At 51.2% G+C, this 13,983-nt stretch overlaps 1 protein-coding gene across 1 annotated transcript; it reads right to left on the bottom strand.

The window, feature by feature from the left end:
• Window positions 1-451: 451 nt before the first annotated feature.
• Hoxa11 (homeobox A11) lies at window positions 452-4,027 on the bottom strand. The gene is made up of 2 exons (XM_041640712.1): window positions 3,282-4,027; window positions 452-1,887 (listed from the first exon to the last, which is right to left on the bottom strand). Exons 1-2 carry the CDS (start codon window positions 3,982-3,984, stop codon window positions 1,655-1,657), a joined length of 936 nt encoding a protein of 311 aa, XP_041496646.1. The 5' UTR covers window positions 3,985-4,027; the 3' UTR covers window positions 452-1,654.
• Between the last annotated feature and the right edge of the window lie 9,956 nt (window positions 4,028-13,983).

The following is a 13,983-nucleotide window of genomic DNA, read 5'->3' as shown; positions in this document are numbered from 1 at the left end:
TGGCAGGAAAAGGCAAACAGGGAGAGAAATGTCACACCAGGACTAAATACCCACATTTCCATCCTCCCCATTTCCCTTGTGCCCTGGTGTCTGTGTGCAGGTTAAGACATGGAGGAAATATAGGGTGGATAAGAACCGGCTGAAGGCATTCATTACAGATAGAACCACCAGGGATTTCTCAACACAGGGAGGCAGGAGAGATTCACTTGGAGAGCACCTGGCTCCCCAGAGGAAGTTCTCAGGTCTTGGGAGGCTAGCTCTAGGCATGCCAACACTTTCCAAATGTTACAATATTGTAAAAGCATAAAAAGACCATCTCCAACATCCTTCTCATTCTCTTCAGCATCCTCAAAGAAATCAACGAATTGGGGGCGGGGCCTCGAGGAAGAAGAGTATTGAAACACATTAGGTTATGGTTTCTTTATTTACAAGTCTTTTGAACACCATCCCTGTATGAAGCATACATTCAAATATTTTTAGCAGTGAGCGAGTTTAACCGTGGAACACTGTAAACAGATAGAGCCTTTAAATATTTTTTATTATCCCCACCCCCCTCTACATTGCATCTTAAAATTCGCTTTGGTTCCTTCGGGGGAATATATATATAATATAATATTTATCTTTTAAAATATTTCCAAATCACTCTCCGGCTCTTAGAAGATTGCCAGAAGCTTCCAAGCTCAGTTCTGAGTCAATGAGAGCAGAGTGCAGCGTAGGAATGGGGGATCTGGGAGCAGGGAGACTTCAGCCCCTTATAGCCAAAGTCAAGGACCCACTGGCCAGGCCCGCTGCTCTGCTGCCTGACACCAACTGAATCCAAGCTTCCTAAATGTCATGGAGGCTTTGCCAAACTCTAGCATGCCACAGGCATTTCCTGCAGAGATTGAGGGACCAACAGCCAGCATAGCCTCTGGATTTCTCAATGTCTTCTATAAACTCTGGGCTTGAGTGAAGACCCATCACCACCATTGGAAGGCAGAAAAGCCAGGTGGGCTGCAGGAGGTGACCAGTAGGAGTTCAGGCCTGGGTACAGAACAATGGGTAGGCAGGAGGGATGGAAAGATATTAATATCACCTGGACAGAGTTCTCTTTCTTCCAGGACCCCCAGCTTTCTCCCTTTTCACAGCCACCTTTTAGTCCAACTTCCTTTCACATTACTATTGGAAAGCAAGCCCATTCTGGACATCTAGGAACCCTCCCCTCTCCTTCTAGCCCATCCCCAAGCTGACCTAGGCCTGGAGAGCATCCAACTTCTTGACTTAGGAGTCCTGGGGGTGGGCAGGCTCTATTCAGAGGGTCCTGAAGGGGTGGCCTCCAAGGGGTTTGGCAAAGGGCCCAATCCCCAGTGACCACACCCAGCCCAAAGCGTTTGCAGGCTCTAAGAGCGAACCACCAGGGGTCCCAACCCATTCATCCTGTTGATTCACAACTCTTAGAATCCAATTATTAATAGGAAGCTTAACCATTGAGATCTGAACCAAGAGTTTTCAGGCCCCTTCCTATTGGGCTATCTCTTCAGGGGAAGCCTCCCCCTCTCTCCTACATCATCCCCCTTTTTCCAAGTCACTGTGTGGCTTGACCTTGTCAAGGGCAAAATCTGCATATTATTTCACACGTATGAAGCCCCCCTCCCAATTCCAGGAGGCTGGAGCCTTAGAGAAGTGGATTGGCTGAGTAGTATTGTAACCGGTCTCTGTTAATCTTTTTTTCCTTCATTCTTCTGTTCTGAAACCAGATTTTGACTTGACGATCGGTGAGGTTGAGCATGCGGGACAATTGCAGGCGCTTCTCTTTGTTGATGTAGACGCTGAAGAAGAACTCTCGCTCCAGCTCTCGGATCTGATACTTGGTGTAAGGGCAGCGCTTTTTGCGGGTGCGTTGGCCACCTAAGGAGGGAAAGAGGCAGGAGTGAGCAGGGAATAGAGGATGCAACTTGCCCCAGGACCCCCAGTGGAGAAGAAGGTCTGGCCACTGGGTCTGGAGGCCCAATCCAGGCCCCCTCAAAGTCTTTCCAGGCCCTTGCCTTCAGGCTGCTATTGCTGGCCAGGGACAAGCTGCAGTCGGAGCCGGCTTCAGATAAAAGCCAGCTCCCTAGATAGGCCCCCAGGGAAAGGACTCAGGCTGCCCCTTGAGCAAAAAGGAGGGCTTCCCACAGCAACAGGCGAGTTTGCGCTGGCTAAACCGCTTTGAAAGCAGGCAAGTGGGGGGTTGCGGGCTGTGCCTTGCCCCGCCAGACTAAACAAATAGCCGCCCGACATTTCACCTTCAGCACCTGGGCCGCCTGTTCCTGAGGCAGTAAAGGCAAGCATCCTGGCCCCAGGCTTTCCCCGGTTGCAGCCGTGATTTAGCCCTTCTTAACTTCTGGGGCGGCTGCGGGGTCTTTGTCAGCCTGACTCCTGATCAAGAGCTCCTGCATCTTCCGCCAGCCTCCCAGGTCTCTCGAGGTGGGAGGCGGCAGAGGAAACCCCCTACCCCGGACCTTCACACTTTACTCACTGCTACCACACAGCCAGAAGGCCCTCAGCAGTGCAGGGATGCTATTTTAGGGAGCGTAGAGGGAAGAGAGGCTTCCTTAACCCTCAGGCAGGAGCCAGTTGTTCACCCCCACCTTAAAAACAACAACAAAGACAAAAAGAAAAAACCAGGTTGTTTTTGACTGATTTAATAACAACTGTGAATAACAGAACGGCTGCACGTAATTGCCACCGCGCCAAAGGAAAATGGCTTCCTTTGGACAAAAAGGCCAACTTTAGGTTAATTTGTTTCTTTTAATATATTGCTCGAGCTAAGCGGGCTACTTTATCTGTTAAATGCGTTCCTAGCGCCATCGTTAAACAGCGATGCCTTTGAATCCCAGCCGGGACTGGAGTCCCGCCGCAACACATGGCTTTTATAAAAATCTCCGGATTACCTCGCTATCAAAGGCTCCTGAAGCCCTTGTAGGGGGAATTTACAGGCGCCCACCTCCGGCTCCCCAGCCTGGAGTTGGCCTCGAGCAGGATCATGCTGTTGGGTTTGGGAGCTGAGAAGGGAAAAAAGGAAAAAGGGGAGTTGTATTTTTTTTTTTCCAAGCGTGCTTTGGCCGGTGGGTATTTCACGGCCAATTTCAGCACTCGCCACGTGATCCCTCCTTTTATAACAAAGTTTTGTTGGGGGAAACCTAAAGGCCCTTCATAAACCTTATATGCTTATAAAACAGCATATAAAAATTTAACAGCGGTGCTGCGCTAGATTCCCAACTCCCCTTTCATAAAGCGCTGGGCGCTGCCTTTATACGCACCGGAGCTGCCGGCCTTGTCCTCAGTGTGGCCGGAAGACGACTCGGGGCTGCTGCTGCTCTCGGGTCGCCGCCGCCGCTCCTTCTCCTCCGCCGCCGCCTCCCGACAGCCGCCGCCGCCGTCCGAACTTGAAGTTGCCGGCGCGCCCGTGGCCGCCGCAGCCACCGCCGCAGCGGAGGTCGCAGCTGCCGCTGGGGGCCCTTTCTCGGCGCTCTTGTCCCCGGGGTAGTCGGAGGAGGCGAGGTTTTCCGGGGTGCCGTAGGCCGTCTCGAAAAACTGGTCAAAAGCCTGTGGCAGAACGCCGTTCCTGCCCACCGTGCTATAGAAATTGGACGAGACGGCGGGGGTGGGGTGGTGGTAGACGTTGGCCGAGCTCTTAGCCAGCACGTCGCCAGGCACGCCGGCCGCGCTGGGCGCCTGCAGACAGTCTCTGTGCACGAGCTCCTCCGCGGAGTAGCAGTGGGCCAGATTGCCGCGGGGGTGCCATTTAGTGGCAGGCTCAATGGCGTACTCTCTGAAGGTCACTTCGCGCACGGGTTGGACCTGGGGCAGGTTGGAGGAGTAGGAGTATGTCATTGGGCGCGAAGACGGGGTCTGGGGCAAAAAAGAAGGGAGGCTGGAGAAATCTGGACCCGAGACGTAGTAAGTACAACTTGGCAAATACATGTTAGAGGAGCAGGGACCACGCTCATCAAAATCCATCATTGGGCTACCTTGGGCTCTCCGCAGTAGCCGAGCTTAACATGATTCTCCACTGCAGCTGCCTCTTTGAAGCGGATCCGTGAAGTAGAAATTTGGAGACGTAAGCTGACGTGGAAATCTATCCCCATCCTTAGCAGGGAGGTGCTGGTCATGTGACCCGATGTTGAAATTGACAAGCTGCGAGCTAGTCCCGGCTTTTTTTTTAAACCCCCTCCCTTTCCTTTTTTCCCCCTCCCCTCCCTCCCGGCTTCCTTTCTTTGTAGCCACCTCAGGGGAAGCAACAGATCGTCACTCGGTGTTCTCACCGAAAGCACGTAATCGCCGGTGTAACTCATGTTGGCTGGGGGGCCTCCCCGCGCGCAGAAAGGCTGGGGTGCGCCCCCAAGCAGCTCTCCTTTGCTCAGCTACATGGTCCTGGTCCTCGGGTGCGCTGAGGGCTGCGGGAGAGCGCAACTCGCAACTCCCGACGCCTCCCCCCAACACCCCGGTGGGTGAGGGATGCTCTGGGCTGGGGATGGCCAGGTGAAAGCCCGGAACTGTGTGGCTCCAGGTCTCGAAGCCTGTTATCCGAAGGCTTACGTTCGCCACCTCCTTCTTCGCAGCCCCCCCTCTCACAAGCTTGCTCTGGGAAACACCTCAGCCTCAGACCCTGGCTGGACCCCATTTGGGGCCAGGCTCCGCAGCCGTGGATGTGCCGGCCTCGTGGCTTGTCCGATTTGCACGGTGACTTGATTACACGCTCTCATTCATGGTCACTTCCGAAGCGCTTTAGTGCCTTCCGTCCCCAAACCGCTAACAGGCAGAGCAGCTTTCCTCCGCGGTTTGTCAATAATCTGCGCGGTCCGGAAGGGCCTTCGCCTTACCCGGGTTCCACCTACCCTGTATCTTTTTGCGTACTTGCTCACCCCACACCCTGCCTTTGGAGGAACCCCCTTCTCCTCAGCTGCCTGTAAGGGTTCGGAGTGACTCCGCAGAGCCAGAGGCGCTGGGACTGCGCTTCTGCTCACCGGTCCGCAAGCTGTTCTGTCTCCTGAAGCTGACGAATCGGAAACCATGCAATTGAGGCGAACCTTGGGCTGTTTTAGAGGCGCTGACATCCGAGGAGCCTTCTCCTGGGTATGCTGCACCTTTGGGGGACCCATTGGGCTGCTTGCAGCTCCTCAGAGCTGTGAGGGAAATGGAGGGTGGCAAAGAGGGAGTAATGGCCCAAGGTTCCCTGGCTAAGAGAGGACTAACCCGCCTCTTCTTCCTTGCAAAGCCTAAGAGTGAAAGCAAAGAATATTCAAAGAGAAAAACACCCAGACAGATCTCATCCTTCTTGCTATGTAGTCCATAGGAGAAGCACGATGCCAAAGAAAAGAGAGGTGTTCTCCTAGCTGCCTGCACCTTGGGCCACAGAGATGTCTTAAAAAAGCCAAGCTTGATGTCCAGAGAGATAATGCTCAAGAAGCCATAACTACTAGGATAAACTCCGCTCTCTTCAGAGGAGGAAACGGAGATTAAGAAGACAAAATAATGCTTGCCATTCTGCAAGACTGGAGAAGTGTTTGGGGAAAATGAAAGAAAAGAGAGGGCATGGGGCAGCTAGGCATGGTCAAAGCAGGGAGGGGACCCAGAACTGGGGGCTCCCCACAGCTCTCTTAGAAGGAGCTAGGGTGTCACAAAAAGTCAAAAGTGAAAACCTTTCTTCCTTTCCTCATCCAGGAAATAGCCAAAAGTATTTACATATCTTGGGGGAGATTTAGAGTATAAACGCTAAGATCTTTGGTATTTAAGTGTCAACATCGATTTATTTATTTATTGCTGAGCTGACTGTAACTGACTCAATAACAAATTTAATCATGTATTGCTCTGGAAAAGAACTATTCTCATTATGTATTTTCTCCAAATAATGACCCACCATTGCATTTGAATGCCCACTGTAAATATCAATAATATCAAGTAATTACTGTGTAGTGGAGTAAACTAATTTATTAGCATTAATGTTTATGTGGCTCTATCCCCCCACCCCACGCCCCCCCCTTTTTTTTACAAGGTTTGCTTATCACAAATCAAGCTCCTTGGACACGTTGGTTTAATGAACTCTTTATTCAGGATTTGTTGCAGGAACTTTCATGCCCCTTGAATCCCTGAGAGATGAACTTGAAATTATTTGTGCATCTTCAGCTTGACATATTTGTCCACTGTGGCTTCCTAGATGACTACAGTGGTGTGAGCGAGGAGATCTAGAAGAGCAGGGAGAAAGGTTGTTGGGGAAGGGTAGCTTTAGGCCTTCTAAAGCTGGGGACCAAAACTACAGGATGGTCCTGCAGCAAAAAAAAAACAAAAAACAAAAACAAAAAACCAAACAAACAAACAAAAAAAAACTTCTCTTTCCTGCAGTCGCCAAGGAGGCAAAATATTTATCTTTTCACAATATCTTTTTGGAGGCTACATAAAAGGGAGATGAGCTTGTGAGGAGCAGCAGTATCTGAGCAGTTCCCTGGGTTGATTTTTGCTAACCTCAAACTTTTGCCCAGCAGCCCACCCAGTCCTCACCACCCCTACCCTCGAACAAAAGGAATGCGTGAAGGGTTTCAGTGACTTTGCCATAACAAAGGCGCCACCATTGCAGGGCTCGCCCCGCCCCTGGGTGAAGGCAAACAAATTCTTGCACTTGTATTAGGGCTTTTAAGACCATAATTGAACCCGGGGGCGTCTAGGAGAACCGAAAGCAGTTCTAGACAGACCTGCGGTTTTTATAGCAGTTTTGGCAGTCAACTTCAGCTTGTGCCTGAGCCGTGGGGCCCGAGGTGGCCCAGCCACGGGGGGGATGCAAGGCCGCCTCCCCTGGATACATGGCAGCTTCTCTCATAATTAGCTCGACTTCTCCGGATGCCAGGGAGAAAGGGTACCTGCGAAAAGGTCGGTGTGACACTGTGCAGGTTCGCATCGAGGCAGGGCTAGCTAGTTGTGAGCGAGAGCCGGCAGGTAGGTATCCTATGGGTGTTTCCTGGAGACAGGGCAAATTCTTCAGGAAAGGCTGTGGGCGAAGAAGGTGCTCCACGAAGGTGCTTGTCAGAGCAATTAGACAGACAGTAGAGAAGAGGGGTGCCCCGGAGGGACTTGCATCCTCAAAGGGAGCGGGTGGGGGCGCTGCGGTGAAGATGGATGGAAAAAAAAAGGTTTTTGAAGGAAACCGAAGGGAGATGGCCTGGAGCTCTGGAGCTGCCGATTGCTGTTTAGTTCTATAAACAGAGACAAGAGCTGGGATGCTCAGACCCCCAAGGCTGCTCAATAGAAGCCGCTTCGCCTGGCCCTGACCTGCTTGAACCTGGTAGAGTGAGTATTCTTTAGGCAGGCTTCAGAAACAAGGCCGGAGGCTGCTCTGAGGTTCCGACCCAATCTGGGGAAAGAAAGGGAGGTGGTTCTGCGGGTCCTTGGTTTTCACTTAGCTCTGAGCCTAACTGACTCTTTGGCTTTGCAGGAGGCCGAAGGTCGATCTTAGCCCACCAGGCTCTGGGAAAGACCGGGCTAGGGATAAGACCACACCGGAAGGCCAAGTCCGAGTTCCATTCCTAGAAGAGGCGGCTGCCGGCAAGGCTATGACATTGGCCCTGGACATTGGTTTCCCAGGAGCTGTTCTTTCTCAAGAACTCCACAGCGAGCGGGCCGTCTCCAGAAAACACTCCTCAACGTTTATTTCCTTTAATCGTCAACCCGGAGCCCTACGGCGGCTAATGCAAGAGGCCAAAAATGTTTGGAGGAAGAAAAACAAAGGCAGGAAGTGGCCGCGGCCTGACGGTGCGTGTGTCTGTAGAGAAGGGAGGGCGCCGGTTCAATCTCCTCTTGTTTTTCCGAACTTCAAGGTCTAGGCAGACCCCCTTAGCGCTTGGCCAAGGCTCTCGGCCCAGATTGGAGGTGGCCAACAAGTTAGCCTTGTCGAACTGAAAGGCTAAGAAGGAAACTTAATCAGCAAAACACACCAAGCCTTGTGGAGGTTTCTTCTGATTTTGTCCCGAAAGGGTGTATTGGTATCCACAAAGGCTGCTGTTTTTCTCCCCGTCGGGCTTAAACGCACCATGAAGGGAGGGAGGTTCAGGCACCATTTGCTCCACCCTCCTTCTCAAGGTAGAATACCAGAATAAAGTGTGTCCAGGTGCCTCGGCTGAGTCTGTTTTTTCTTGCAGTTGGAGATGTGTACGGGGCAGTAGTAGAGCAGCGCTACGGGAAGCTGCCTAGGCTTTATTTTGTAGAAAGGCCTTGTCATCATCGGGGTGGCTGTGCCAGGGGTGTTTCCAGTACAGTCATTCAAGAGACTAGAGCTGCAAGCACTGTCCCTTGATAGACTACATAGTACTATGCCACTTCAAGGGAGAACAGAAGTGGATAACAGGAGTGCACTCCTAGACTCTGGGCTTCCTAGAATCAACCTGAAAGGCTGTAGAGCTTGGGAGGCAGCAGTTGCCAGATATCCCTAACTCGGGGGATTTGAAACCCCCATGGCAGTCCTTGGAAGGCTGAGCATGGTATCCATAGTTTAAATGTTCAACCAAGCTACCCCCACTCTCCAGTCCCCCCCTCAAGCCTTTCTTGTCCCCAGGCAGTTCCTGCTGGTCTGTTTGCCTCTTCTCAGCTAGCCTTCCTCAGGCATTCTCCTGCCCTTTCTCTTGTCTCCCCTTGCTTGAGTAAGGGCTGAGGTGTTGAAGTGCCCCAAGAAGGAACCTACAAGGCAGGTTTAGAGAAAGGGGCCTATTAAGTTTCTGACTTTCCTCATTTTAACCTCCCACACAGAGAGACCTGACATGGATTTCTTTCCCTCATTCAAGGAGTACTAATTCCAAGCAGAACCTCCTCCCTTTTCTCTTCCCCCAGGTACCCTTGCTCTTTTTCTGAGCCCATCTCCTTCTTTATTCTGAGTAATTACAGGAGCCCAGGATGAGGTGGACCCACTAGAACGACCAGGTCTTGCTCTCAATTTTCTACAGTTGCTGTTCAGTGGATTGATTAAAACACCATAAATATTTCATCTTTTGTTGCTTGCATGAGCCTTACTGTCCTCTGTTTCAAAATATTGCATTGTGTTTATAAAGCTAAACTGAAAACCAGTGCTGATCTGGTGGCCATCTTTTCCATGGGTGTGAGAGTTGGCCAATGAGGGGATTTGGTCAAATGGCCACAAACACTTACCAGTGACTGGAGCCAGATCTCCACATAGGTACCCTCTCCTACATAGAAGGAGATGTCTTTGGAGTATTTTTTCCCCATGATGAACTAAGGAGATGGATTGCATGGAATGGCCCAAAGATCTTCAAGTATTTGTTCCCAAAGTATGGCAGATTATGGCCAATCCATCACATTATAATTAGGCAGAATATCAGGGGACCACTCTTATCACTACCAGGTGGAGACAGGTTAATTTGTATGTTTGTCTAGGTACCAACCCTCTCCCTGAGCTGGTCTACCTGTTCTCTAAAGCAAGAGAATAGGTCACACCTTGAACTTGACCTCACAGTTGGTTCTTTGCCTGACGAGTGGGTCCAGTCACTATCTAGTGTCCCTAAACATCTGAACAAGTCCACATCCTTCTTCTGGCCACTGGAGGGTGTACCACAGAGCTCAGTCGAGGGTCTCAATCGCCCAAACAATCTGGTTATCGTTTAGTTTCGCTGAGGGAGGGGAGAAGGGAGGGTTCATTTGAGAACTATTTTTATTTTTATGGTTGCCAACTCATTAGAGATTTTATTTATTCTTTCCTATAGAGTATGAGCGAGTGGGGTGAGGAAGACTTTGAAGGGTGAAAGTCTGGTTCTCAATATCCACCTCCTATTCACTCCCCTTCCTCGCAGCAGCAGTTTGGCCCACACGGGGGTTTCCTCAGCTGAGTGTGTCTGCAGTAAAGACAGAGGAGTGTAACACAACCAGAAGGCTGGCTCTGGTCCTCCGAGTGAGGATCTGGAGGCATCCTGAGGCCCTAAATTACAGTTGTCTCCTAGAATGGCTCCACTTCCACTGGTTACTTTTGAAACCCAAGAGCAGCCTCTGTCTCCGTGGAGGCCCGCACTAGGAGCCCTGTACTGGGAGCCTCCTCCTTTCACCCTGCCTGGCAGCCCCTCTTCCCTGGTACCTATTCCATGCTACTCACCCTGATGTAGCTCTTCGCCACAGCTCTGTTTTGAAAAAGGAAAAAGATACTTTGCAGGTCTCTTTTGGTTCTCTTTGGGGGATAGGCTGAGTGGCCAACTAGTCTTAAGCTATGGTTTACTGCTGGGCCAGACGGGCTGACCTGCTGCAGGCTTTCGTAGAGGATTTCTCTGTCCTGTAGAGCACAATGGGGCGGGGAGGGGGTGGCGGGAGGGGCAGGAGTCAAAGGGTTTTGCATTGGCATAGTGGCATAGTCTACCTCCTTTCAAGTAGACTTAGGCAGAAAGGGCATTAAAGGTCTCACCAAAGACCTGAAAAACCCTGAGTTTGGACTGGACGAACCCAGCAGTATCTTTATTTCCATATCAGATTCCCAGCCGCCAGGCCGGCTGAACTACTCACTGTTCCTATTCGACCAGAACTTCCACTCAGCCCGGTCCGTTCTCCTGGGCGCGTATATGCTCGCTCTCGCCCTGGTTAGGCCTCCGCGGACACGGAAATCACCCGCACTGGGGCAATTTCTGCCCTTCCAGGATGAAGGCATAGCTTGGACTATCCCCAGCTTCAAAGACCCCTTTCAAAGGAGGATGGGAATAAAGGGAATTGAAAATTAAAAAGAATTTTGCCTCAGTGCTAAAGCTCAGGCTACCAGGGCCAAGATCCGCTTGCAGCAAGAGTGATGCCCTGGCCAATTACCTATCCCGTGAGTTTCTGTAATCGTGGCGGGCTTCTTTCTCAGGCGGCCCTGACCGTGAAGAAGGCAGTGGCGCCGAGGACTTGACCTTTACGGTGTGAAAAGCTGTAAGGAGCGGGAGGAGGACTCCGCGCTGTCTCCAGCTTCTGCCACCCAATAGCAGCCCAGACAATCCACTCAGGCCAGGCCGCTCACTCCCATTCCCCCTTGCATTTCGAAAGTGCTGGACCACAGGCTCGCGGCCAGGAAACAAAGCCCCAAGCGCGGCTTTCACCACCTACCTAACCCCGAGGGCAGAAGTCAGCGCTCAAGCTGGCTTCCCAAGGCCCTCATCTCTCGCAGGTCCCCAGCCGCCCCCGTCCAGCACCTGGGTGTCACACAGTGCCAGCCAGGCCCGGACGTGCTGAGCTCCGGTGCGCCCTGGTCCTGTCTTCAGGCTTTAGGCGGCAGATGCTCGGGGGATCGCGCGGCCCGAGGCTGCTTCCCGGCCCAGGTGGAGCTCGCGCGCGCCGCTTCCCGGGGTTCCTCCCGCACTCAGCTCCGGACTTCCAGGACGGAAGTGCTGGAGGATGGCAAACACGGTTTCTTTTCAGCCCGTCTCAAAACCCCTTTTCGAGAAAATGCTCCTGTCAAGTTTTATTTCCCGTTGCAAAACCCCCTTCCACGCTGCCAAGAATTAAGACCAGGAGAGATTAAATACCCGATTATTCTCCAGGGGACGGAGGGGCGGGGCGGAGAAGGGGGCACCCTCACAAAACCTCGGTCGCCTGTCCTCGTCCTCAGCAAATAGCTCCAGGAGCCAGGCGAGGCCTGCGAGGCCTGTGGTGACGTCAGCCTGCAACTCGGGGTGGCTCATCTCGCGTGTCCTCGGCCCTCCTGTGTCCACGCGGCGCGGGCTGCTAGTTAGTCCCACCACGGTGACCTACGCCGCGGTGCCGTGGCTCTTCTGCCTGCCGCCCTCAGGCCGTCGGAGCCGGGTGGGCTCAGGCAAGGTTCGGGCCTCCATCTTGAGCAGGGGTGTCCAGTGCCAGGGCAGGAGGTTTGGGGCAGCGCTTGTCCCCAACAGGCGCGACACTCGGCAGCCATCTAAGTCCACGGACACTCTGCTCTCACTCGCCCACACCCTTGCACCTGGGCAGGCTCCGCGCCTCCCGACGGCTCACAGAAATGATCTTAGACACCGGTGGAATTCCTTCTGCCGGGTGGATTCAGCTCTGCCGCAGAGCCGGATAGAAACGAGATCGACTGTGGCAAGGCTGTGGCTGCTTTCACGCTGGAATTTTTCTGCGCAAAAATTTTCTTTTATAAAAAACACTGTAAATAGCAGGCACATCTCAGACATTCGTCAGGTAGATGCGTGAGGACTGAGTAGTAATTTTCATAACGAACGAAGCCAGATTTTATTTACCCGGCGGCCAAGCAGATGAAAACTTAATTAGCGTGCCTGTCTAAAACCCAGGCAGGCATAAATCTCGCCAGGCCTTTTGGATAAGGCCGCATCTTTTGCTTATGAAAAATGGGATGCGGGCACTCGCGGCACATTTCTCTGATTCTCCAGGTCTTGGGCTGCTGACACGCATTCGATCAAGTTTAAAGGAATGCGCATAAATCAGCAATCCCCTAGCGACTCTTCAGTCGAGGTTCACAAGCCCAGAAGGGCGCCTCTGAACCCCCATCAGGGGATTAGTAGTCCCGGGCAACCTTCCCCACAGCTCCTGGCCCCGGGAATTCACAGAGAGGAAGCCAGCCACTGCATCTTCACCCACGCAAAGACGCAGCATCGAACAGTCTGTACTATCTACTATCTGGCTATTGCTCTCACACAAACACAGCATCCTCGGCTGAATTTTGCTGCCTTCGGGTGAATCTCTAACAAAACATTTAAACTAAGCTGGGTATCTTCAAATGAACATTCTCCCCCTTTGTCTCTGAGTTCCTTTGTGTTTAAAATCTTATGCTAATTTAAAAAAGGAATTGGCTTCAGCTCAGCATTAGGCATAAATACTTAGTGAAGTCCACAGTGACGTTTTACAATCGTCCACTTAAAGTTACTTAATAAATCTGACAGTATTAGGAGCAGATGGAAAAGGTCATTTTTTTCAAGTCCCATATTTATAATTTTTTATTCAGGAAGTTTCCTTTTTGAAAAAAAACTTGAATGAGGTTTTCAACATCATTATTCATGGATCAATGTCTGCCATTATTGTTCCTATTGTCTTCAGAAGGAGGCCAATGTTCTCCTGGCTGCCTTTGTCCTAAAGGGTTTAGGCTGTTTGCTATTGAAAAGCTGAGAAGTCTCCAGGCAGGCATGGTAGTGGGACTTCTTTAATCCCAGCATTCGGGAGACAGAGGCAGGTGAATTTCTGAGTTCCAGGTTAGTCTGGTCTACAGAGTGAGTTCATGAACAGAGAAACCCCGTGCCTCAAAAAACAAAACAAAACAAAAACCAAATGATAATGATAATAATTATAATATTAAAAAAAACTTTGAGAAGCCATTATAATCCATAACCGCCTCAACTAATCTGATAAATCCATGCCTATTTTAAATGAGAAGGGTGTTAGGTGAGAGCGCTGCTATCAACAGCCAGTTCAGAACTAAAGGGAGGGGCACCCTGACATCTTCTGGAGAGAGAGAGAGAGAGAGAGAGAGAGAGATACTTTACCCCAGACTCCTGCAGTAGTGCCGGCTTTCAAAAGGGGCAGGATTTCCATCTGCAGAGCTGCTGTTGGCCTCTTTCCTAGGCCCCGTAGGCTCAGAATATTTCTTACATCTAAAGAAAAATGTCTCCCTTCAACAGAAGAGTCCACGTCGGAGCAGTTCATAAACAGTGTTTGATCCAACTCGGAGGGGAATTTCCAACACTTTAAACATTTTGGAGACATCGTTAACTTTGCTTGATGGTAGGTTCACTTGGAAACGGGACTGTAACACAAGGTGCAAGGCGGTGGGTCTGAAGCTGTGTTTTCATTCGGTTCCACAAACGGATGACAATCCTCAGGGCAGCAAACTATGATGGCACTTAACAAGACCATCTGAGGTGTATGTTTCGGGAGCATCCTTTGTTGAAACAGCTTTATATTCTTTCCACAATTCCTCATCTATAAAGATATAAAGAAGCTCTCAGTCTTCGGGCGAGGCTGGAGATGTTTCCATCATCTGGGATTGTAACTGGCCCATATCAT

This window comes from Microtus oregoni, unplaced genomic scaffold (genome assembly GCF_018167655.1).
Source record: "Microtus oregoni isolate MIOR12 unplaced genomic scaffold, Mior012 000064F_ref0000363, whole genome shotgun sequence".
Lineage (NCBI taxonomy): Eukaryota > Metazoa > Chordata > Mammalia > Rodentia > Cricetidae > Microtus > Microtus oregoni.
This window is presented reverse-complemented; position numbering and strand designations above follow the sequence as displayed.